General features: G+C 49.0%; 1 protein-coding gene across 1 annotated transcript in view; it reads right to left on the reverse strand.

Moving 5' to 3' along the window:
* The window catches only part of P4HB (prolyl 4-hydroxylase subunit beta), a 70964-nt gene extending 64185 nt beyond the window's left edge, over positions 1-6779 (reverse strand). The window contains exon 1 of the mRNA XM_029599064.1: positions 6453-6779. Coding sequence (XP_029454924.1) covers positions 6453-6606 — 154 coding nt within the window. The 5' untranslated portion in view covers positions 6607-6779. The remainder of the gene's footprint in view (positions 1-6452) is intronic.
* Between the last annotated feature and the right edge of the window lie 16535 nt (positions 6780-23314).

Here is a 23314-nt window from a genome sequence, read left to right on the forward strand (position 1 = left end):
TCTGGCCAGGTCTGGACCAGTGCATCGATCTATTGGGAGCACCGATCTCTTCTGCGACTGAAGAATCTGGGAACCTTTACATTGTGGGATGTGGCCACTGGATCGATGAATGGGTGGCCCCAGAGATCTACCAGGAGGATGGGGGGCTCTGGTCAACAATGCCCATTCTCAGATCTAGACTCTCCCTGCTGAGAAAGTCTGCTCTGATGTTGTCTTTTCCCATGATGTAAGATGCAGAGATCCCTTGTAGATTTAACTCCGTCCATTCCATAAGGGGGGGGTCTATTTTCAGAGACACTGTGGCTTTTGGTTACTCTGGCAGTTGATGTAGGCTACCATTGTTGCATTGTCAGACATGCGGACCACCTGGCCCTGGAGTCTGTGGCTGAATTGTAGGCACACTAATCTGAAAGCTCATGCTTCCAGGTGGTTAATGTTCCAGTGTACCTCTTCCGTGGTCCATCGCCCCTGGGTTGTCAATTCCTGACAGTGAGCTACCCACCCATGGAGGCTTGTGTTCATGTTGAGGACTAGCCAGTTCGGTGATGGTAGGATTGCACTCTTGCTTAGGTGAACTTCCTGCAGCCACCACTGGAGCCGAGAACATACTGGTGGAGGCGAATCAAGTAGTCTTGCAACAGTGGGTCCCAACATGACAGCAGGGAGCGTTGGAGTGGCTACATGTGTGCCCTTGCACACAACTACCTCTAGGGTTGGTGCCATCAGGCCAAGGACTGGGAGATAGCACCACACCCTGGGGCACATTGTGTTCCTCAGTTGGTGTACTTGGCCCATCAGCTTCCTTATCCTCGAGGGGTGGGGAGGAAGACTGTTCTGCTTGGTGTTGAACTGGACACCCAGGTAATCTAAGGACTGGGAGGGCTTGAGGCTGCTCTTGTCCATGTTTACAACCCAACCAAGTTCCTGAAGCAGGGACATGACCCTGGTCACCTGGAGGATCTCTTCCAACGACTTCACCCAAATCAGCCAGTCCAGTTAAGGGTGCACCAGATCCCTTCTTTCCTCAAAGCCACTACCATATTTTTGGAGAATGCTCTGGGGGCAGTTGCCAGGCCTGGAACTGGTAATGGCAGCACAGTACCACAAAGTGTAGAAAATTCTGGTGGTCTTGGAGGATTGGAATATGAAGGTAGGCCTCCGATAGGTCCAGGGAGGTTAAGAACTCTCCTGATTGTACAGCCATTATAACCGAGCAAAGAGTTTCCATGCGGAAGTGAAATATCCACAGATGACGAATGATGCTCTTGAGGTCCAGAATGGGGCGAAAGGAACCCTCCTTCTTGGGTATGATGAAATAGATGGACCGCCCTGTATTTTCCTGGGGGTAGGTACCAGAGTTATAGCCCTCAAACTGAGGAGCCTTATCAATGTGGATTCCGCTGCCAGTTTCTTGTGAAAAGGAGACATGAACATGTCCTGAGGGATGCTGCGAAATTAGAGCGTATTCTTCTCGTATGATGTCCAGTACCCATTTGTCAGACATGATCTTGACCCACCGCTGATAGGGGACCAATTAGCCCTCTCTCTTCATCCCATGGATGGGTTGGGCAAACTTCGGGTCGAACCTGAGCCTGAACCAGTTCCTCTTTTTGGTTGACAGCTCTGAAAGAACTGACACCTTCCCAAAGGTTGGGATGTCTGAAATGGCAAGTTTTTGTAGGATCAAACACTCTGGGAGCCCCTGGTCTGACCCCCTCATAGATGAGGGGCAATGCAACCCCTTTTTATCTTCCGGTAGCCACAACACTGGAGATTCACCCCATTTACTGGCCACCTTTTTCAATTCACTTCTGAATAGGAGGGATCACTTAAGGGCATCTTTGTGATGTCACATCTGCTGACCATTTTGTAGCCATAGTTGCCTTCTGGCTGCCACCACTGAGGCTACCCCTCTGGCAGAGGTATGCACTAGATCAGAGCTTACATCCACTAGGAATGTTGCAGCAGGCTCCATCACCTCTCTGGAATGCACCCCCTGAGCTATCTGCCTCTCAAGAGAAGCAGACAAGCAAGCCACCGGGGCACAAAAGGAAGAGATCTACAGCATCATTGCTGTCACATCAAAGGCTTGCTTAAGGATAGACTCCAGCCACCTATCATGCGTGTCCTTCAAGGCCGCTCATCCCGCTATGGGATAGATGTTCACTTCGAAATGGCGAAGACCGGGGCATCTTTCAGGAAATGCAGGTGTTCTTCGGCCTCTGGGTCCAGGGCCTCCAATGCCTGGCCTCGGGGGTGTCCCATTCCAGGTCAATTAACTCCTGGATGGCTTCCAGCATCGGGAAATAGCAAGAAGCTTTCTGTAGAGATGCCAGGATGGGGTTGTTCTTTGGCTCCAACATCGGGTCCGTGCCAGGAACTCCCAGCTTTCATGTCTTGGAAACCAGCGCCAGCAATTCCTCTGTGGAAAAGCCATAATATGGTCCGGGTATAGTTCCAAGCCTGGAGGGATTTCCCTGTCCTTCAATGAGCCTGCATCCCCTTCGTTGTCCCTGGTGCCTGGGTCCCTGTTAGGGATACACTTGGTGACGCATGCCCAGAGATATACTAATAGGGCTGGGAGGACAAGACCTTCTCAGATGGGGCAGCAGCTGACTGTGCCTGAAGAAAAGCTTGAAGGGCCTGAAAGAAATCCACCCCAAAAGGTCACCGGGTCTATGCCTAGGCACAGCTGAACTGCCCTCTCAAGGACAACGCAGTCCTGGGATTGTTCAAATCTGGGGTACTACTACATAAGTTCATGGCTGACCCGTCCGACTCAGAGGGGTCAAGCTTAGAGAAGTTCTGAGAGTACAGCCCTCCCTGGGCCTCCTCACAGTGCTGACACAGGAAGGAGTCAAGGTCAGACTGTGCAGCCCTAATATGGCAGGCAGCACAAAGTCGCTTGTGCTTCTTTGATGTCTGAGCCATAGTTCAGTGCAGCTTGTGCATTCAGATAGGTTAGCACTTGAACTGTAGAGTGCACAAATCTGCCCCGACTCGAATACGTATAAGCTCCCGGGTATGCGCGAATGCATGCATGTACTGACAAGCGTAGGAATGCACACAGCACAGGTGAGTGCACACTTATGTGCAGTAGGGCTAGCCTGCACCGTGCATACTGAGTTTATGGGGGAAGATGGCACCATGCAAGATGGCACCGCCATGGCCTGCCACATGAAGTGCCTCACTGAGCCTGAAGAGAGGCCTAGCTCATCAGACGGCTGCTCAACCCACTCGGACGCCCCCTTCCCTTGCCCCAACGGGATCTGGAATGTCGTCAGTATGGCGTGCTGAGCAAGAGACTGAAGGAAAGACTTACCGGAGCCCTTCCACATCATTGAACAGGAGGAGTTTTCTTACCTGGGCTCAGCATTTACCAGCTGAGTACAGAAACAATCTCTGGCTGTGGGGGGAGAGGGCATAGGCAGTCACTGCTGCGTTCTGCTTCCTGCACTCACTGCCTTTCAGCTGCTTCAGCAGCAAAGTCCACGCCGGGAAATGGCTACTGGACCAAGGCACATCTTTGAGGGATCTTGGAAACCGCCTCAGGAATTCTCAACTGGAGGAGGGACCATTAGCTATCACCATAGGAGTGCAGGGCTCAATCTTTCTCCAATTTAAACATAAAATTTCCTCTTCTAAAGAGCATTGTGTTCCCGATAGGGAAGGCAATCCACATCTGCTAGGAGACAGATACTGGATGTCTGAGGTCACTGCAGGGGTATATCTAGGGTGATGTCAGCTTTGAAACCTGTCTCCATCTGCTAGCAGGAGCACACAACCCATTGGTCCTGAGCCCATCTGGTTACACACTAGGAAATGTGCTATATTTGTAGATAATTTACAATTAGAGCCTAGGTCATGCTGACCTGTTAACTGATCATCCAATACATGCATTGTTGACCTTGTATCTGGAACATATAAGTGACTGTATGAATTGGATTTTGGGAATGTCCACCGAGAGTTTGCTCGAAGTGTGATCTTCTCTAGTGTAATATTTTTTCTATATAATACTGCATGCCTAATAAATTTGGTAAGATTTGTACGATCGATCAGTCTATTTTAAATTATGAAAAGAATACCAAGGCCTAGATAAAAATATCCACAGAAGTTACTTAACTGAAAGTGTACTGGGCTCTTGGAATAGCCAAATAGCAACCAGTAGAGGCAACAGCAACCAAAATGGACTGAATTCAAACATGCATGAACAAAAAGCACAATAAGAACAAGTGAGGGCTGGGTGAGTACCAAGTAGAAGAAATGGAGGCAAGAGGTAGATGCTGATTCATTACAGAATCCTATACACTGAATCATATGGAACATTAGAGCGGCTAACAGAAGACAATCCAATCGGGACTGTGGGGGAAGCTCAGAGTGGGGATACCAAAATGTGAATCTGTATAATGCTGCATGCATCTAGGAATAAATGGTGCTACAGAAATAAGTAGGTATTTATAGTTATTTTGCTTAAAATATTACCCATCTATTAAGTTCAGGGTAGGGTACAAGGTAGCCATATATAAGTGCAATCAGTGAATTAACTCAAAATCAGTTTCTGGGGGAGGAAAGTGTTAAACTGAACCACCTGTTTATATTAAATCTACCACAAGATAGGAAGTCAATGCAGAGACATGAGAACTGGTGCGCTATAGTTAACGAAGCGGGGTACTGGTTAATAATTGTGCAGCCAAGCTCTGAATGAGGTCTTAATGAAGTTGTGGAGGCCAATATAAAGAAAGCTGCAGTAACTGAGGCCATTCAATACCAAATATTGAATGATTGTACAAATGCTATCCAAGTAGAGTAAAATCTTGAGGAATAGCCATGTTAGTCTGGTGTAGCAAAAGTGACAGGAGTCTAGTGGCACCGTATAGACTAACCAATTTATTAGAGCACGAGCTTTCAAGAACACAGTCCACTTTGTCTCCGGGTAGGGTCATGGCCTTAGATAGTGCAACAATCCTCATACATTTAATATTCCACTTTTTTTTTTTTTTTTTAAGTGTGGCCCCCGTGTGCCACAAACAGTTGCAGAGTATAATGTGCAGAGAGTATTGTAGTTAATGCGTTTCCCTCTATGGGAAGTGCTAGCGCACACAAGAGCAGGAAAAGTTCCAGCTAGTAAAAGGTTATCTGTTGGTCAAGAGGTGGCTCTGAATCTCTTGACAGATTAGTTCAGCCATTAGGGGTTGAGTTTTGGAAAGGAAATATCATGCTGCTCAGAGCAAGGGCAAGAGCTTCTCCAAAGTCACAATGTGAAGAGAAGGTAGCAGATGAAACCCTCTCCAAGGGTTTCAATGGGAAAAGAGAAGAAAGTTTGGCAAAGATACTCCAATAGTGTCTCAGGGACACAGTGTGAATTATCTGGAAGTTGTATTTAAGAGATAAGTACTGCAAAGGAAAAGAACTGTGAAAGGACCAGTTGGGACCAGGAAAAAAAACCCTGTGCCCAACTGGATCCTGAGAACAGGGCAACAAGGGGAAGCAAGTAGCATGCAGCCATATGAGATCTAAAGGGATTATATTGAGAATTGCTGGATTTAAGAAAAGGATTTAACAATGTGGCCTAATAAGGGCTGAAGAATTGTATATATAGAGTGTAATATAAGTTGTCTGAGGCTATCTAGGAAGCTGGGAGAAAAGTCTTACTGGATATGCTGTGAAACTAAAAGCTCAAGTACTCTTTTCTACAGTAAGTGAAGACACTAATAAACTTGCCTTTTTTTTGGAGCACACTCTGGATGCAGACAGTGGGTTTTCCGCTTGTGTGTCCTGTGCCCAGTGTGGCCTTGCAGCTTGGCTATTGCCAGCTCATAACCCAACAGATTTGTTTTATTTTGGGAGAGTCACCCCAAGCAGAGAAGGTGATCCCCAATAGATGAGAGGGGGGGGGTGTGTTACATAAATAGGGTTAAAGGCAGATTAAACAAAATACAAGAATATTGCCATAGTAAGAGAAGTAAAACAGGGCACAAACATGTGAAAATAAAGTATTGATAAAACAGAGGTAGACCACAAGGTGGACCACCCAAAAAAAGAACGCAGACAGAAGTAGGAGTTGGAAGTCAAGTAATTCAGGACTAGGGGAGACTAAAAAATTACAATGAAGACAGATAGAAGCAATCAAGTGGTAGAGTAAAAAGGAAATTCAAAAGTTACAATTATCAGGATAAGGTGAGGGAGCGAGAAAGATCATTAGTAAAAAGTCTGGAGAACGTTAGAAAGTAGTGCGTGCTGCGTTCATTAGAATTAACCCTAGCTAGAAGCTTGGACACTGCCCATTATTCATGCACGAATCCCCAGAGGCTTCCCTCACTCTACAGGGCCCTTCTTCCCCCCGCAAGTACCCCCCCCCCCCTCCCCCCCCTCCCCCAAGCACATACACCGTCCTCTCCCATGCCCCAGCACCTCCCCTTTTTTCTTCCTGCGCCAGGTCACTCCGTACTCACAGAATTCCACCAGGAGATATGGGAAGGCATGCAGCGCCTCGTCGAAATTACTTTTCTTTAGTACCAACACGTCCTCGTCCTCGGCGATTTCGGCGCTGCTGGCGAGGGCCAAGCAGAGGAGCAGCGCGGGCTGCAGAAGGCCACGGGAGGTCATTACAGCAGGAGTGAAACGAGGCTGTGCGCACAACTCTTGGGAGGATCTTATTCGTTGCAGAGCTCGCGGCACACAGCGGGTTCTGACTGGCTGCAGCGCGCGGCTCCCCCTGTTGTTAGGGCAACTCTAAACGTGGCACTCTGGCCTAACCTACAGAGAGAGAAAAGAGTGAGGGTGTGTACGCATGCGCTTTATATCTGCGCGGAACAGTTCGTGTTTCATTCTGACTGGACGCGTCCAGCCGTACCTCCCCGGAACCGGAAATGAAACTGGAGAGCTTCCGGGAGAGATTTGTCCGGCTAATGATTCCTTTAGATCTTTTGTGCTTGTGAAATCATATATACGGGTGGATACTAGCACACGAAATATCTGCGTCTGTTACCGTTATGAAGATCTTTTTTTTATGTTTATTTACAGCGTCGGAATAAACTACATCGATTCCTTTCATTAGTCTGAATTATACTGTTATTTTGTATTTCTACAGTGTTAGTTCTTGTAGTTTGCTGTTGATACGGGTATTGTAATTCTAGTAGCTGTATTGGTATTCAAGAAAACTGAAGTTTTAGTCTGCTACATTTCCCGTATCGTTCACTTGTATCTTTTTTACGAACCGTGAGTGCTAATAATGATAGCCAACGCCTTTATACGCAAGATGTGTTTTGTTTTTAATGTGGGACAGGCCACCTATAAGGACACGTCCTCTTAGGGCAGACTCTCATTCAGGACCTGAACTTTGGTTTGAGGAAGTTCTGCCAGACACATGGCATGCCAACTGCTCAGACTATAAGCCTGGCGCACCTATCACGGTGACGTTAGGTCCCACTCTGTAACAAACATATCTTCACCCCTTTAACTCACGATCCTGAAAGGTAGAAATTTGTTTTCTTAACCCAGAAACCATTTGAGGGAGGAAGGTTGGGAATAGCACGAGATAAAGGTAGAGTAGAGGCAAAACTATTTTAAGGAGAGAGGGATTGATAGAGGGAAACGTTTGAAAATCTGATTTTGATGAAATATTTCTTTCCAAGGAAGGTACTGAGCAGGGCTTAAGGTGTAGACAAAAAGGAAATGGAATTATGGGGGCTGGGACACGTTAATTCTCTCTAAATCATATATATATATATATATATATATATATATATATATATATATGTGTGGAAAGAAACCAGCCCCCCAGACATTTTTCACACTTAATATGCTCGCTGAGCACTGTTAGGCAAAGAATGGCTGGGGATGCAAGATTACTAGGGTAAGAAAGTGAAAGCAGTTAGAGATGAGTCTCTCGTCTCTAACTCCTTCCTCCTCTCTGCCCTGGTGATCCTGATCCTCCATCTCATCCCCCTTCCCTCCACTGGTCCTAAAGTCATAAGTCTAACCCCCTATCTATAGAAAGTCATCCTTTCCAGCAAATCTCCTCCTCTGCCAGTAAAGTACAGACCACCTTTTCAAGGCAGAATCAGCGTGCTCATCTCTTTTAGGGAGCGGGAGAAGAAGCGAGTGCATTGTTCGCTATCCTCAGTCTCCTTGGACAGGGATGTGGGGCCTGGAATTCAAAAGCAGGGCCTGGTTTTTGTCTGCTTCAGTGTTGGCAGGAAGGGAGTAGCACCAGATGCTCTCCTCACTGCTCTCTTCCTCCTCCCATCACACCAAGCCTGTCTCCTTCCTCACCTTTGCTCTTTCTCCACCCCCTCTGATCACTTCACTCAGAGGCTTCTCCTTCTCCCCCACACAACCTATCTGATCCCTTCACTCTTTTTCCCTCTCACATCCCATCACTTACTATCCTTCCTCTGCCTTCAGTTCCTTCACTCACTTTTCCAACCCCTAAACACCAACTGTGGTCCCCTGGGCTGAACACCCTTCCCTCCCACCTCCCCTCCTTCATCATGCTCCTGCCCTTTTTCACCCTCACCACTGTGATCACCAGCAGTAAAGTTAGCAGGGCCTGGAATAATGGCACGATAAGCCAGATACCACATAGGCATGGCTGAAGTAGGGGGACTAGCTTTCATCTTGTCATTTTTTTTTATTTTGGCTGTTGTCTATCACAGCTTCCTAAATTGTGCTGGGAAATTCCACAAAAATCAAAGCCCGGTGACTGGCCTTGTCTCACGATAAGCAACTGCAACAGTTTCTGGAGGTGTCATAAATTATCTGCTCTGGTGCATTTTCTCAGCTTTAACAAAACTGATAATAGAGTGCCGACTCTGTTCCACCTGCTCACGTCCCAGAAAAAGGGTGGTAGAATGCCATTAGGGGTTGGTCTTCTGGAAAAGCCCTTACTAATAGACACAAAAAGGGGTTGAATTATTACAAATTTGAAAGTTACAAACAGTACTACCATTCATCAAGGTCATCACTTAACTCCTAACACTTGGTGTTGCTGCTGTCACAAGTTTCAAAGTTGTGCTAATTCAAACCCTTCTTGTGTCTTGGCTTTGATCTGCCTTGTCTGCTTGAGTTCCTTCCCATCCCCTTCTGTTCCCTGCAATACAGAAGAAGAGGTGAGGGGGAGGGAAGGTGAACAAGGGATGGGGCTGGATTAGGGAGCAGAGTGACTGTTCTCTCTGTGCTCCAGGCTCACTGCCTCCTCTTCGGTGCAGGTTGCGGGGAGGAGAGGAGCTGGAGAAACACATCCCTGCTGCTCTGCCTTTTAAGCCTGAAAAGAAAGCAGAGTTTCTTACCTGGAACCGGTGTTCTCACTATTTCAAAGTTTCTGGAACTTTAACTAGGCACACTCAGCATGCCTTATACCACACATCCTCACAGGGTCCCCTCTCCATTCTTGTATCATAGAATTCTAATTAAAATTAGAATTCTATGATACAAGACTCAAGACTTGGCTGTTTAAACAAGCTTTTCCGGACCCCTCCTAAATTCCATAAGAACATAAGAAAATGCCATACTGGGTCAGACCAAGGGTCCATCAAGCCCAGCATCCTCTTTCCAACAGTGGCCAATCCAGGCCATAAGAACCTGGCAAGTACCCAAAAACTAAGTCTATTCCATGTTACCATTGCTAATGGCAGTGGCTATTCTCTAAGTGAACTTAATAGCAGGTAATGGACTTCTCCTCCAAGAACTTATCCAATCCTTTTTTAAACACAGCTATACTAACTGCACTAACCACATCCTCTGGCAACAAATTCCAGAGTTTAATTGTGGGTTGAGTAAAAAAGAACTTTCTCCAATTAGTTTTAAATGTGCCCCATGCTAACTTCATGGAGTGCCCCCTAGTCTTTCTACTATCCGAAAGAGTAAATAACCAATTCACATCTACCCGTTCTAGACCTCTCATGATTTTAAACATCTCTATCATATCCCCCCTCAGTCGTCTCTTCTCCAAGCTGAAAAGTCCTAACCTCTTTAGTCTTTCCTCATAGGGGAGTTGTTCCATTCCCCTTATCATTTTGGTAGCCCTTCTCTGTACTTTCTCCATCGCAATTATATCTTTTTTGAGATACGGCGACCAGAATTATACACAGTATTCAAGGTGCGGTCTCACCATGGAGCGACACAGAGGCATTATGACATTTTCCGTTTTATTAACCATTCCCTTTCTAATATTTCCCAACATTCTGCTTGCTTTTTTGACTGCCACAGCACACTGAACTGACGATTTCAATGTGTTATCCACTATGACACCTAGATCTCTTTCTTGGGTTGTAGCACCTAATATGGAACCCAACATTGTGTAATTATACCATGGGTTATTTTTCCCTATATGCATCACCTTGCATTTATCCACATTAAATTTCATCTGCCATTTGGATGCCCAATTTTCCAGTCTCACAAGGTCTTCCTGCAATTTATCACAATCTGCTCGGAGCGGCCTCGGAAGGAACGGAGGCAGGCTGCATGGCTCGGAACGCGCAAGTTGCACAATTGTGCACCCCCTTGCGCGCGCCAGCCCTGGATTTTAGAACATGCGCGCGCATGTTTTAAAATCGGGCGTAGATTTGTTCGCGCCGGGTTGAGCGAACAAATCTGCGCGCAGGGTTTTAAATCTGCCCCATAGGGGGTAGATTTTCAAAACTAGTGCGCACGCGCACACAGATACCCAATTTTATAACATGCGCGCTCTGGCAAATCTTCAAAACAATGGAGAAATTACTTACCTGATAATTTAGTTTTCCTTAGTGTAGACAGATGGACTTGGGACCAATGGGTATAGTGTACTCGTGCTAGCAGTTGGAGACGGATCAGATTTCAATCTGACGTCAGCCCCTAGTACATATACCCCTGCAGGAAGTGCAGATCCTCAGTATTCTTCCTTGCAAAGCATTAAAGATATATGTGTGGAGATCACGTGACGCTGTGAGGGAGAGCAGATGTAGGTCTCCTTCTCTGGCCCTTATCCCTCTCATCCAACCCCATCCAGCGCCTCTAATCATCCGCAACCGGTTTAAATCCGCAAACACGACTCCTAAGATAGTGGTCGGTGATCTTTTTTGAGACGATGGCCACGAGAACAGCACGGAAAGATAAAGAAAAGGAAAAGGAGAAGCTGAGGCCTACAGATCAGGTTCCGGATGATGAACAGACTCAGCCTCAACTGCCAGTCCCTGCCAACTGGGCAGACATCAAAGCCGCAGTAGTGGAGGCCTTAGAGCCAGAATTTAAGAAGCTCTCGCACCAGTTGGGAGAAGTGTCGGCCTCAATTGCGGGGTATGAAGCCAGGTTTGGAGAATTAGAGCACAGAGTCTCTGATGCAGAAGATGGCCTCCATGGTACACAGGCGACGCTGGAACAACTGCAGAAAACTATGGCTCTCCACACTGAACGCCTGGAAGACCTGGAAAATAGATCTCGCCGTTCAAACCTGAGATTTGTGGGTCTTCCTGAATCTATTAACGAGCGAGAACTACCAGTACTACTGGAATCATGGCTCACTAAAGAACTGGTGCTGAGTGGGTCTCACGGCCCGCTGAGAGTGGAGAGGGTGCACCGTCTGGGTAACTTTAAACCCCAACAAACCCGGCCCAGGGTTGTCATCGCAAAACTCTTGAATTACCGGCATAAAGAAGGCATACTGCGTGCTGTGAGGGGAGGTAAGAATTTGCATTATGAGGGCCAAAAAATACTGGTTTTTCAGGACTTCTCGGCAGCCCTGTCAGCTCAGCGGAGGGCTCTCTCCCCCTTGTGCGCGCAGTTGCACAATTTAGGACATCGGGCGATAATAATATACCCAGCCAGGGTTAGGGTTGATAGCCCGACGGGACCCCGATGGTTTACAAGCGGTGGGGACCTGAAGGAATACATCAAAACACTCACCGTCGCTTCAGCAACTAGCCAGGAGGACCTGGGAGCACACCGTGCCTAAGTGCCATGTGTTCAAAATGGCCGCCGGCACTCGAGCGCTGACGAATCTCCGTCTCCCCACTAAGCCTGCGATCCAAGGCAGTTGCCGTGTGAACAAGCCGACCTTCTCAGTTGTTTTTCTGGTGGTGGTGGACTGTTGACGGGTAAGCGGTGTGGAACCCCGTAACAGCGGAGCCAGGTTTGTCTTCAATTTGCTACCATGGCAGGTCATCGGGAAGAGGTTAGTGCGCTGGACCCCTGCTGGCTACCCGTGGATTTTTTTCATCGTCCCTGCCGATTTGTGAGCCCTTTCCACTATTTGTGCGGCCGGTAAAACAAAGGGGTTGGTCCTGATTTATCTGTCCCCATCGTGCTCAGTGCTCATAGGCGCCACTTACAGGGGGATACCCGAGGAACACTCGATCGTCCCGGACATTTCATTTACTCACAAACGCATCGGGGGACAGCCACCATATGATTATACCTTTTTCGCTGTTCGCTGGTCTGGAGGCCGATTCAACATTCTTCCTGCCGGTGGGTGCACGCTGCCTGAGTTGTTTGGCCAGTGCCCGGGTGGACTTTGCAGGAAGGCTTTGCGGCGCTCTCCACGGTCGTGCTGCTGCAGCAGCCGTTGAAACTGCCTTTGGTCAAGAAATACACCGCTACTATGAATGTCCTTTGTAAATTTCTTAGTGTGCCAAGGACTACCAGGAATAGAACGGTGGGGTGAACTGCTTTGCGATCTGGGTTGTGGGGACGGGGAGCCAGTTTTAGAGTTTGGGTTACTTTAAATGCATTAGATTTGAATATGGTATTGTATAGGGCTCTGTGGTTTGATGTTTAAATGTTGTATGTTCGCTGAGCTATTGTTCTTGCACTTGTTGGTTGGGCGAAAGGGTAAGAGGGAATACTTGGTTGGCAGTGGGGCTGGGGGGGGGGGAGGAGGGGAGGGGGGAGGGCCAATGGCGTTAGTAGTGATCTCCACTCTGGGGGTTGTAGGGTGTGGGCAAGTGGGGAAAGGGTTGGGGAAGACAGGGGGGGTTGGGAGTGGCGAGGGTCAGAGGGGGTGGGAAGGAGTTGGGGACGGGGGAGGAAGTTTCTAGGGTTCGAGTTTAGGGTTTCGGGGATGGGGTGGGTTAGCCAAATAGGTTGGGTACTGGGATCCCGCGCTAGGGACTTGAAGAGACACAGGGGAGGGCTTAGGCTGGGACAGCCTTCCTCTGCTTTACGGCTACAGGATTTTGTTCAGCTCAAATTTTTTATTCCTGAATATGGCTAAGACAACGTCTAGGATAGTCTCCTGGAATGTTTGTGGTATACAGACACCGGTAAAGCGATATAAGATTTTGCAAGCCCTTAAACATAAGTCGGCGGATGTGGCTCTTTTACAGGAAACACATCTCACAGACACTGAACATCCAAAACTGCGACAAAACTGGGTGGGAGAAGTTCATTTTGCATCCGGGACTTCAAAGTCGGCGGGAGTGGCTATTTTAGTCCAGAAAAATGTCCCTTGGCAGGTTAGGAAGGAGATTAAAGATCCAAAGGGAAGATATTTGCTCGTGGAAGCGGAACTTTTCAAAACCCCGATAGTGATCTATAATGTATATGCCCCTAATACTCAGCCTGCGAGCTTTTATCGCTCGCTGCAACAGGTGCTGCTTCCCTACCAGGACAAAAATTTGGTGGTTGGGGGAGACTTTAATGCCTGGCGAGACCCAGCATGGGACAGAATCTCGATGGGACACACTATGATCCCCCCTAGTAAACACTTGAGGGCTCTGGAAGACACCCTCCATTTGGTGGACTCCTGGCGAACGCTTCATCCTCTTGAAAAAGGATTTTCCCATATAGCACGAGCGCATGCGACCCAATCTCGCATTGATTTTATATATGTGAGTGAAGTATATTTTTCACAGGTAATAGGGGCTGACATGGGAGATGTGCTTATTTCAGATCATGCCCGGTTTGGATTGACCTGGTTGTAAACATGGCACGCCTCCAAGGTCGCCTATGGAAATACCCGTATGTTTTGGCGCAGGAAGCGGGTTTCCAGGCATATGTCAGGGAGCGCTGGGACGATTTTGCGACCCTAAATAACCAGCATTTGGGGGATCCGATTTTATTTTGGAATACAGCAAAGGTAGTAATACGTGGAGACCTCATCTCCTATGTCGCTCATTGGCGGAAGACGCTGGACAAACGTCTTTTTCGCCTTAATGCTCAATTGCAGGCGGCGAGACAGGGTTGGATAGCGCAACCCTCCCCCCAGGGGAAAAACGCGTATCTCACTTTGCAAACTGCGATAAATGAGTTGTTGCACCAGCGGGCGATGAAAAGTATCTTCTATTATAGATATAAATTATACCAATTCGGGAACAAATCAGGGAAACTGTTGGCGAATTTGGTACGATCTGTGGGAGGCTCCCGACATGTGGCAGCACTGCGTACAGTACATGGAAAGATAGTTAATACTACTAAAGACATCCTACACACTTTTCAAGACTATTACGTCAAGCTTTATAGTTCCGGTGGTTGGTCCCCAGAAAAATGGGAAGAGTTTTCAGCCCGGGTTCAGCTTCCTTCGATCACAGTAGCCCAGCAGAGGTGGCTTAATGAACCCATTCAGGAGGAGGAGGTAAGGAGAGTCATTACGCAGGCGAAACCACTTAAAGCACCGGGTCCGGATGGGTATAGTTCGGAGTTCTATCAATGTCTGGCAGAACCCCTGGTGGGTCTCCTTCCCTTAGTTTTTACTAACTTAATCCAACGGGGTTCATTTCCCCCCTTTGGCAACACTGCTCATGTAACCCTTATCCCGAAACCGGGCAAGGATCTGATGGACCCGTCTGGTTATAGACCAATTTCCTTGCTGAACGTTGATCAGAAGTTCCTGGCCAAGATTTTGGCAGATCGTCTTAGTACGATCGTGCCCTTCTTGATACAACCGGGTCAGGTGGGCTTTGTTAAGAAACGATATGCCTTAACAAATATTCGGAGGGTGGCAGTGGCGATGGCTCTCTGTAAACGCACTGATATCCCCTTCTTGGTTGTTAGTCTCGATGCCGAAAAGGCATTTGACCGGGTTGAATGGGGCTTGTTATTCCAGTTGCTCGAAGAAATGGGTTTTCAAGGGGTTTTTTTTGCAAGCCATTCAATTGTTGTACGCAGATCCCCAGGCCCGTTTGTTGGTAAATGGTGAGCTATCGCCTCTGTCGGTGGGACGTGGAACTAGACAGGGCTGTCCGTTATCCCCCTTGTTATTTTTGCTTACGCTGGAACCCTTGCTTTTGGCGTTGCAGGCAGCGCCTACTATTCGAGGCCTGCTATTTTACTCCCAGACCAAGAGAGAGATATTCAAATATGCCGCCTTTGCGGATGACATTCTTGTTTTTCTCACGTCCCCAGAGCGCTCTCTTCCAGCTTTATTGACGTTATTTCATAATTTCGGGGAGTTTTCTGGGCTAAGTATTAATTGGGACAAATCTGAGGCCTTGGGTTACCCGTCCGCTTTGCAGGAGGGCTGGTCTGGAGTATTTCCTCTTCGTTGGGCGGGGTCTGCTTTACAATATTTAGGGATTTCCCTTTCCACGGATTTGCATTCCATATACTCCCTCAATATCACCCGTTTGTTACACATAACACGAGACAGACTGGAGAGATGGCGGGAGTTTCCACTATCCCTGGGGGGCCGTGTTAATTTGTTCAAGCTCCTCATCCTACCTAAATGGTTGTATGTGCTGCAGAACTTTCCTCTTCATATCACAAGGAAAGATGTGGGGACGCTGGAAACCATGTTACGGACCTTCTTGTGGAGAGGGAAAAAAGCACGTATTCCACTGCGCTGGTTACACCTAAAGTAGGGTAAAGGAGGAATGGGGGTGCCAGATTTGCAACGCTACGAGGTAGCAGCCAATCTACGGGTGGTCAGGGATTGGATATCGGGGGGTTCCACCATTGTAGAACGTTTAGCGGAACAGACGCTGTTGGCACCACTGGACTTAACATTCGTCCTCATGTGCCCCAAGAGAGACTTGGCGGAGTCGGTGCGTAGAGATCCGCTTGTCGCACCTCTCCGGTATGCTTGGCGGTACTTAAGTCAGAAATTAGGAATTCCGTCGAATAATGCGTTCTTGCTGCCAATTAGGGGGAATCCTCATTTCACTCCGGGCTCCCAGTCTCGCGTGTTCCAGGAATGGGGGGCGGCCGGGATTACTATGCTGGGACACTTGATGGATAGTTCAGGGTCTTTCTTCCCCTTCGGGGATTTTCAGGCTGAACATGGTTTGCCGGGCTCACACTTATTTGGTTACCTACAGCTGCGCCATTATTATCAATCGCTCCCGATAATCTCTAAAGAGCCCGCCCATTTGCAGGCTTTGGAGCGGTTTTTGCTGCAGGGTCGCACGGAAGGGCCTTCCCTGTCAATATACTACAACAAGCTGGGCCCAATTAATTCAACCGTGGTTTATCAATGTGTGACAGAGAGGTGGGCTCGGGACGGGGGTTTTCAGGTTCCCATTGGGGTAATACGCGCTAGTATGAAACGACTGATGGAGACGACTACTAATATGTATTACAGGGAAATGCAACTAAAATTGATTTACCGAGCATATGTAACCCCGCAGAGAGCATTTTATGCGAAACTGGTGCACACAGCGGCGTGCCCTCGATGTTCTTCTCCCAGCGGGACACTTCTTCATGTTTTTTGGGAATGTCCGGGTATACAAGCATATTGGGGGAAGGTTGTGCACTATTTGAGGGGGTTATTAGGGATGAATATGTCTTTATCTCCGTATATGATTCTGTTTGACTGTATTCCCAACACTGTGATTCGAGGGGTGGGTATTAGATGTTTTGTTCGAAAAGCCTTTGCAGTGGGGAAAAAAGTCATTCTGGTTAATTGGAAGGAGCCAACTAGTCCTTCATATTGGATGTGGAGAAATCATCTCCATAGAATGATGCAGATGGACAACATGTTCTCTAAATCCAACCCACAGCAGCGTCGCTGATTTCTACAGGTGTGGACTGTTTACATACAAACTTTATCTCATCGAGCAAGGAGTCTCATTCTTAACTGTTGAGGGGTATTGCCTCCGTTGGGTGTCAGGAAGAGAAACATCGGCGCTGGATCTGTGGTCACCTGGATTCAACAGTCATGGATGTAACAGGGGCGGGTTAGGGATGGGGGTGGGGATTTAAGAGGGTTGCTTGGAGATACTGACGTATGGTTATTTCTTGGGATATATTCGAAAACTGAAGTGGTTCTGTGAATTGTGTTGTACTCTCCCTTTTTGCAATTAATAAAAATTGTTTATTCAAAAAAAAAAAAAAAAAGATATATGTGTGACTGACCGATTGATTAACTTAATGTGGTTAACTCTGATAACTTTGTTGTAACGTTAAAAATTTGATTAATTTTGATTAACTTGATTAACTTGAACTGGTTTATTGACTATAGCTGGAGACCGCCAGTGTCCTCAACCGAAAAGCGTCGACACCCGGCAGGGTGGATGCCCTATGTGAAGGAAAGCATGGCTTACCTTGATTCGATGAACAACCATGTATAACGGCAGCAAAGGATGGGCTGCTGAGTCCATCTGTCTACACTAAGGAAAATGAAATTATCAGGTAAGTAATTTCTCCATTTCCTAGCGTGTAGCAGATGGACTCAGGACCAATGGGATGTATAAAAGCTACTCCCGAACTGAGTGGGAGGCTGCCAGTGGTCCGCTTAGGATTGCTCTTGCAAATGCTGTGTCCTCCCGAGCCTGAACATCCAGACGGTAGAATCTGGAGAAGGTATGGATGGAGGACCATGTTACCGCCCCTGCAGATCTCGGCAGGTGATAGCATTCTAGTTTCTACCCAGGAGACCGCCTGAGCTCTGGTAGAGTGGGCCTTGACCTGTAGAGGTGGTGGTTTTCCCGCTTCTACATAGGCCGCCTTGATGACTACTTTGATCCAGCGAGCAATGGTTGCCCGTGAGGCCGCTTCCCCTTGCCTCTTCCCGCTGTGAAGGCGAACAGGTGGTCCATCTTTCGTACTGGTTCTGACCTTTCCAGGTATCTGGATAGGAGTCTGCCGATGTCGAGATGGCTTAGAGACTGGGCTTCTTCAGACTTCTTCGAACCTTTCATCGTTGGTAATGAGATGGTTTGGTTGAGGTGGAAGTTAGAGACCACTTTGGGGAGGAAGGAAGGGACCGTGTGTAGTTGGATGGTCCCCGGGGTGATTCTGAGAAAGGGATCACGGCAGGACAGTGCTTGTAGCTCTGAAATGCGGCGGGCCGAGCATACGGCCAGCAAGAACACCATCTTTAGGGTTAGTAGACGGAAAGACAGACCTCGGAGGGGTCTGAAGGCGAGTCCCGCTAGGAATTCCAAGATGAGGTTGAGGTTCCACAGGGGCACTGGCCACTTTAGAGGTGGGTGAATGTGTTTGACCCCTTTCAGGAATCGTGATATGTCTGGGTGCGCTGCTATGCTGTCGCCCTCGCTCCTGGGGCCGTAGCATGATAGTGCTGCCACTTGTACCTTGATTGAGTTGAGGGACAGTCCCTTCTGAAGCCCATTCTGTAAGAATTCCAAAATTATGGGGACTTTAGAGGAGTGTGGTTCGATGTTGTGATCTTCGCACCAGGCCTCAAATACTCTCCAGATTCTTATGTATGTAAGAGATGTGGAGAACTTGCGTGCTTAGAGGAGAGTATCTATTACTGCCCCCGAGTATCCCCTCTTTCTCAGTTGGGCCCTCTCAATGGCCAGACCGTAAGAGAGAAATGAGCTGGATCCTCGTGGAGGATGGGGCCTTGTTGTAGTAGGTCCCTGTGTGGAGGTAGGGGTAGTGGGTTCCCTGCCAGTAGTCTTCTCATGTCTGCGTACCAGGGTCTTCTTGGCCAGTCCGGGGCCACCAGAAGAACTAGTCCTCTGTGTCACTGAACCTTGTGAATGATTGCGCCCAGCAGGGGCCATGGGGGAAAGGCGTATAGGAGGGTCCCCGATGGCCAGGTCTGTACCAGGGCGTCGATCCCCTGGGACTGCGGATCTCGCCTGCGACTGAAGTATCTGGGTACTTGAGCATTGGATCTGTTTGCTAGAAGATCCATGTCTGGAGTCCCCCACCGGTCCACTATCATCTTGAAGGCTGTGGTTGACAGCTTCCATTCTCCCGGGTTTAGACTTTCCCTGCTGAGGAAGTCTGCCGTGGTGTTGTCCTTCCCGGCGATGTGGACGGCAGAGATGTCCTGGAGATTTGCTTCCGCCCGGGTCATCAGGGGGGCTATTTCTAAGGATACCTGTTCGCTTCTGGTTCCGCTCTGCCGGTTGATGTAGGCCACCATGGTGGCGTTGTCCGACATCACTCTGACCGCTTTGTTTCGAAGTCTGTGGGCAAATCGCAGGCAGGCTAATCTGACTGCCCGTGCCTCTAGGGGGTTGATGTTCCACCCCGACTCATCTTCGTTCCACCGCCCTTGGGCGGTTAGCTCTTCTCAGTGTGCTCCCCATCCGTGTAGGCTGGCATCTGTGGTGAGCAGGGTCCAGGTTGGGGAGGATAGTCTTGATCCCCGGCTCATGTGGTTGGTCTGTAGCCACCACCGTAGCTGGGTCCGGACTCTGGTTGGTAGAGGTAGATGTACGGTGTAGTTCTGGGATCGTGGACTCCATCGTGATAGAAGTGAGCGCTGCAAGGGTCTTATGTGGGCTCGCGCCCATGGTACCACTTCCAATGTGGATGCCATTAGACCGATAACTTGCAGGTAATCCCATGCTGTGGGACGGCCGGCGCTCAGCAAGGTCTGGAGTCTGTTCCGCAGCTTTGATCTCCTCGTGGGAGTCAGGCTGACCTTGTCCTCCTTGGTGTCGAATCGGACTCCTAGGTATTCCAGCGACTGCGATGGCTGTAGGGAGCTCTTGTTTGTGTTGACAACCCATCCTAGGCTTTCCAGTAGAGTTATGACTCTGTTGGTTGCTCGGTGGCTCTCCTCCGGTGATTTTGCTCTGATCAGACAATCGTCCAGGTAGGGATGAACGAGGATTCCTTCCTTCCTGAGTGTCGCCGCTACCACTACTATTACCTTGGTGAAAGTCCGCGGTGCAGTGGCTAACCCGAAGGGTAGTGCCCGTAATTGATAGTGATGATTCAGGACCTTGAAGCGTAAATAGCGCTGGTGCTCCTGATGGATTGGGATGTGCAAGTAGGCTTCTGACAGGTCCAGGGATGTGAGGTACTCTCCTGGCTGTATTGCACGTATGACTGACCGCAGGGTTTCCATGCGAAATCTTGGGATCCTTAGGTGTCGGTTGACCGACTTGAGGTCCAGGATGGGCCTGAATGTACCCTCCTTCTTGGGTACGATGAAGTAAATGGAGTAATGCCCAGAATTTATTTCCCGTGCAGGCACTGGGGTTATGGCCTCTAGGGTCAGGAGTCTGGTCAGAGTAGCTTCCACTGCCACCCTCTGGTGGGGGTCGTGGCAGGGAGATTCCACGAACTTGTCCGGAGGGGTTCGAAGGAAGTCCAGGTAGTACCCTTCTCGGATGATGGCTAGGACCCACTTATCCGAAGTTATCTCGACCCATCTGCGGTAGAATAGGGTTAAGTCTGCCCCCTATGGCTTCTTCCCTTGGATAGGTCGGCTGAATCTCATTGTGGGGTGCGGCTGGGGCCTGGACCCGAGCTGGTTCCCCTCTTGCTGTGTTTGTTCCGAAAGGACTGGTTCCTGCCCATAGGGCGGGGCGCTTGGTAGTTATTCCTGTAAGGGTTGAAGCGCTGTGAGCTTCTGCCTCTGGTGGGCCTGGGAAAGGGACGCTGGTTTCTCTTCGTCTTGTCTTCTGGCAGACGAGGTAATGGAGAGTCGCCCCATCTGTTAGCCAGTTTCTCTAGTTCACTGCCGAACAGGAGGGATCCCTTGAAGGGCATTCTTGTGAGGCGTGTCTTGGAGGAGGCGTCAGCCGACCAATTTCGAAGCCAGAGTTGTCTCCTGGCTGCCACTGTGGATGATACTCCTCTGGCTGCTGTGCGTACTAGGTCGGAGGCAGCGTCAGTGAGGAATGATAGGGCTGGTTCCATGTCTTCTCCCGGGGTGTTGTTCCTGGCTTGGGATAAACAGGAACGTGTCACCATGGTGCAGCAGGTCGCAATTTGCAGAGACATGGCTGCCACCTCAAAGGCTTGTTTTAGTATGGCTTCCAGGCGCCGATCGTGTGCATCCTTGAGCGCCGCTCCTCCCTCCACTGGTATGGTGGTGCGCTTAGCGACCGTGCAAACTATGGCGTCTACTTTGGGGCATGCCAAAAGCTCCTTGGTTGCTGGGTCCAGGGGGTACATGGCCGATAAGGCTCGACCCCCTTTGAATGAGGACTCTGGTGCATTCCACTCCAGGTCAATTAGCTGTTGTGCCGCCTGTAAGAGGAGAAAATGGCGGGACGTCTGTCGAAGGCCCTCCAGCAGGGGGTTCATTCTAGGTTCCCCCGGGGTGCCTTGGCCCGGGATAGCGAGTTCCGATAGGCATTGGGATACAAGGTCCGGAAGCTCATCTTTTGAGAAGAAGCGTCTCATGGTTCGATGCGGCTCTGACCCTGAGGGGAGTTCTCCCTTCTTGAGGGAGAAATCCGAGTCCCCGTAGGTGGGGCTTCTGGGTGGTGGGAGCCTGTGCCTAGGCCTCGAGGGTCCTGGGGCATGGGTGTCTTCCAGCGCCGCATATGGTTGGTCTGTCCGGGTTTCAGACTGCATCTTGACAAAGGCGTGAATCCCTTTAAATAACTCCACCCAGGAGATCGATGCTGGGTCTAAGTTGAGGGGCGCCGGTTCCCTGGGGGTCCCCATCTTTGGGATGGAAGCGCTGGGGCCTGCTAGGTCCGGGGTGCCCCCTGAGTAGCTAGCACTGGGCCCTGGGTGGGACTGGCCCTGGCCTGGATCTCCCAGGGCCTCCTCACAGTGTGCGCATAGGGCGTCTGCTTCCTCGCTCTGTGCGGCTCTGATGTGGCATGCTGGGCAGAGGCCTTGAGCTTTTATGCCTATTTCTGGAGGTGCCGCCTCTGTGGACGCGCAAGTTCTTATGCGCTCCATTGCGTCTGATATATGCGCTGGTGTGCGCCTAGCTGTAGATATGCGCCTTGTACTGTGTGCGTAACTTATGCGCAGAAACATTTTTAAAGTGCGCCTAAGAATGTGCGCCCAAATTTTGTGTGCCTATAATATGCGCCCAATTATTGGGCGCCTAGCTTAAAATATGCGCCCAACTATTTTTGGGCGCCTATAATATGCGCCCAATTAATCTTGTGCACTTAGCTTAATTTGTGCGCTCGATCGGATGGCGGGAGGCGAACAAGGCCAAGATGGCGACAGCGAGCGTGCGGGCAATATGGCAACCTCCTTGGAGGGTCTCCATGTGGGCAGACTCAGCTCCTTCTCGATCTTCGGAGACCGGTTAAGTAGAAGATGTACGCCTTACCTGGTCTTCGGTGCTTCCCGGTTTTGTCCCGGGCGGTCTCCGGCTGCAGGGGGAGAGGGTAAATACCTTCACCGCCGCGCTCGAGGGGGTGCACCCGCTGCCTCTCAGCCGCGCCCGAAATCCTCTCGCTCGGGGGCTAAGTCCTCGCCGCGATTCGGCTACCGGACCGAGGCTCTTACCTCCGAGGGACCAGGGAAATCACCTCGGGGAACTCAACTGGGGGAGGGACCCGAGGGTATCACCGCAGGAGTGCGGGGCTAGTCTTCAGGTAGGATTTTGTTCTTTAAAATTTAGTCTAACGCTCGGAGAGCGTGCAGATAGCTCCTAACTGCTTTGGAGACGGAAAATACTGAGGATCTGCACTTCCTGCAGGGGTATATGTATTAGGGGCTGACGTCAGATTGAAATCTGATCTGTCTCCAACTGCTAGCACGAGTACACTATACCCATTGGTCCTGAGTCCATCTGCTACACGCTAGGAAATGATCAAATTCGATACAATGAGATACCAAGGTTCATCTGCCTGGGCATGCTTGATATTAAAGCGATGTTCTTTCATATGGGTTTTTAATACTTGTTTTTGTTTTCCCAACGTACAGTAAATCGCAGGGACATTTAATCAAATACATAACCATTGTTGACAAACAGGTAGTAATATATATGAGTCAGATTTTAAAACCAGACTTCACTTGCAAAAAACCTGTAGCAGACAGAGACAGAACATACGGAACATGTCTGACAGGGCTGATGAGAACTCACAACAGCCTCTCCTGAATTTTGTAACATCATAAAATCTTAAATTTGTGGCACAAGAGAATGTGATGCAGGGAGGAATTTGAAAAACATCATGAATTTTCAAAACATGCCAATTCTTTAGTATTGAGGTTTGAATTAATTTAGCCCCAGGAGAAATGGAAGAATGCATGTATAATGAGATTAATCTTTAGTAGG

Source organism: Rhinatrema bivittatum, chromosome 4 (genome assembly GCF_901001135.1).
Source record: "Rhinatrema bivittatum chromosome 4, aRhiBiv1.1, whole genome shotgun sequence".
NCBI lineage: Eukaryota > Metazoa > Chordata > Amphibia > Gymnophiona > Rhinatrematidae > Rhinatrema > Rhinatrema bivittatum.